Genomic DNA, 1,955 nt, shown 5'->3' with positions numbered 1-1,955 from the left:
CCCATCAGTGAGACCAGCTGCCCCGCTTCTTCCCGGAGTGGCCTCAGAGAGCAAGCAGCTCTGCTTGGCGCTGGCCGTGTGTGGACTGACTCAGCTGTGTCTTCACTGAGCACCTGCTGCCTTGGTCTGTGAGCCGTGTGCAGCTGGCCCTCACCTGCCTGCACTGCCACCAGCAGCGTGCACACGTCCCCGTCTGCTGTGTGGCCCTCACCTGCCTGCTGTGTGGCCCTCACCTGTCTGCTGTGTGGCCCTCACCTGTCTGCTGTGTGGCCCTCACCCGTCTGCTGTGTGGCCCTCACCCGTCTGCTGTGTGGCCCTCACCTGTCTGCTGTGTGGCCCTCACCTGTCTGCTGTGTGGCCCTCACCTGTCTGCTGTGTGGCCCTCACCCGCCTGCTGGGTGGCCCTCACCCGCCTGCTGGGTGGCCCTCACCCGCCTGCTGTGTGGCCCTCGCCTGCCTGCTGTGTGGCTCTCACCCGTCTGCCGCGTGGTCCTCACCTGTCTGGTGTGTGCATTCCTGTCCACAGGCCCCATCAGGTGTCCTGGCTTTCCTCATCTTCACCCGTCTGTTTTCCTTCTCCCCTTCCCTAGGACTCCTGGCCGCAGCTGGTCAAGACATGGCCTCGCTCTCCGAGTACGCCTCGCGCATGAGCCGGCTGAGCGCCCGGCTGTTCGGCGAGGTGGCCAGGCCCACGGACTCCAAGTCCATGAAGGTGGTGAAGCTCTTCAGTGAACTGCCGCTGGCCAAGAGGAAGGAGACTTACGACTGGTACCCCAACCACAACACGTACTTTGCGCTCATGGGGACCCTGCGCTATTTCGGTCTCTACAGGTGAGACAGCACAAAGCGGCCAGGTCGGGAGGGGGTGAGATGGGAGAGCAGCCTGTCTGTCCTGGGGGGTGGATGTGGGCATAGTTGGGCCAGGTGTTCACAAGGCGGTGTAGGGTGAAGTGCTGCTCCCCAAAGACCTGCAGGCATGCAGTTACCGAGGCACGTGTCCATTCTGTCAGCGAGGTGACCGAGAGCACAGGAGAGATTCAGCTGTAGAGCGGTGTTGAGTTGACCTCAGGGTGAGGGCGCTCTGGGAAGAAGCTGAGGAAGCAGGTGCAGGCTGCCTCTGCAGGTGGCATGACCTCCAGGCCCTGTCAGCCAGGTGAGCAGAGTCCCGGCCCCAGCACTGGCCTCGGAGCCCCCTCATCCCACTGGCCGTCCCACTGTCACGCCAGTTCCTCCCTCTTGTTTGGACTGCTTCACTGTGCCCTTCCTGACACATGCCTTTAGTCCAAGTGGACAGTGGCCCTCTGAGAGGAGGTATGGGGACACACTGCTGTCACTGAGGGACAAGTGAGGACACTACACAGAGCACCAGTCCAGAAAGCCTGGGGCTCGTGTGCGCCCGCGGAGTGACATAGACAGCGGAGTACACCAGGGCATCTCCCTCACCGTTTCTTCAAAGGTCCCCAACTCCTGCACGTTCATGATGAAGAAAGTCAGACTGTACCACGATGTGGAGAGAAAACAGCCACCTGTGCAGGTTGATGCGTTCTGAGTGAGGGTTCACAGAGCTAATGGGCTTTCAGACACATGTCCCAGGACCCACAACCTAATTGCCTTCCCCCAACCCCCCACTGTGTTCTCATTTCCCGTAATGTCTGTCTGTCTTGCCTGTCTGCCTGTCCAGCTGGACTTCTCTGTCTTCCTTGCTTTAGTGACACTGCTGATCCTCCTTGGTTGCATCTTGCCTGTTCCTTCCCCTATCTGTACGTGACGGTTGTCTACGTACAAAGGTTGACACCCTCCCCTTCTGATTCCCAGTCCATCCGTGAATCGTTCTTTCTGGGTGTAAACCATTTAGTGGTCCTATACAAAACTTGTCCTTTTGTGACTGACTGCTTTCACTTAGCATGTTGTTGTTGTGTGCCATTGATTTGCCTGTGACCCACAGCGACCCTACG

At 59.4% G+C, this 1,955-nt stretch overlaps 1 protein-coding gene across 1 annotated transcript in view; it reads left to right on the top strand.

Moving 5' to 3' along the window:
* The first annotated feature begins 613 nt into the window (after positions 1-613).
* The window catches only part of MRPS33 (mitochondrial ribosomal protein S33), a 4,689-nt gene continuing 3,347 nt past the window's right edge, over positions 614-1,955 (top strand). Inside the window, exon 1 of the mRNA XM_006887166.1 lies at positions 614-831. Coding sequence (XP_006887228.1) covers positions 617-831 — 215 coding nt within the window. The 5' untranslated portion in view covers positions 614-616. The remainder of the gene's footprint in view (positions 832-1,955) is intronic.

The sequence above is a fragment of the Elephantulus edwardii genome, unplaced genomic scaffold, assembly GCF_000299155.1.
Source record: "Elephantulus edwardii isolate Elephantulus edwardi_28Jun2011 unplaced genomic scaffold, EleEdw1.0 scaffold00055, whole genome shotgun sequence".
Classification (NCBI taxonomy): domain Eukaryota; kingdom Metazoa; phylum Chordata; class Mammalia; order Macroscelidea; family Macroscelididae; genus Elephantulus; species Elephantulus edwardii.
Note: the sequence above shows the minus strand (reverse complement) of the source record. Positions and strands in the feature narration are given on the sequence as shown.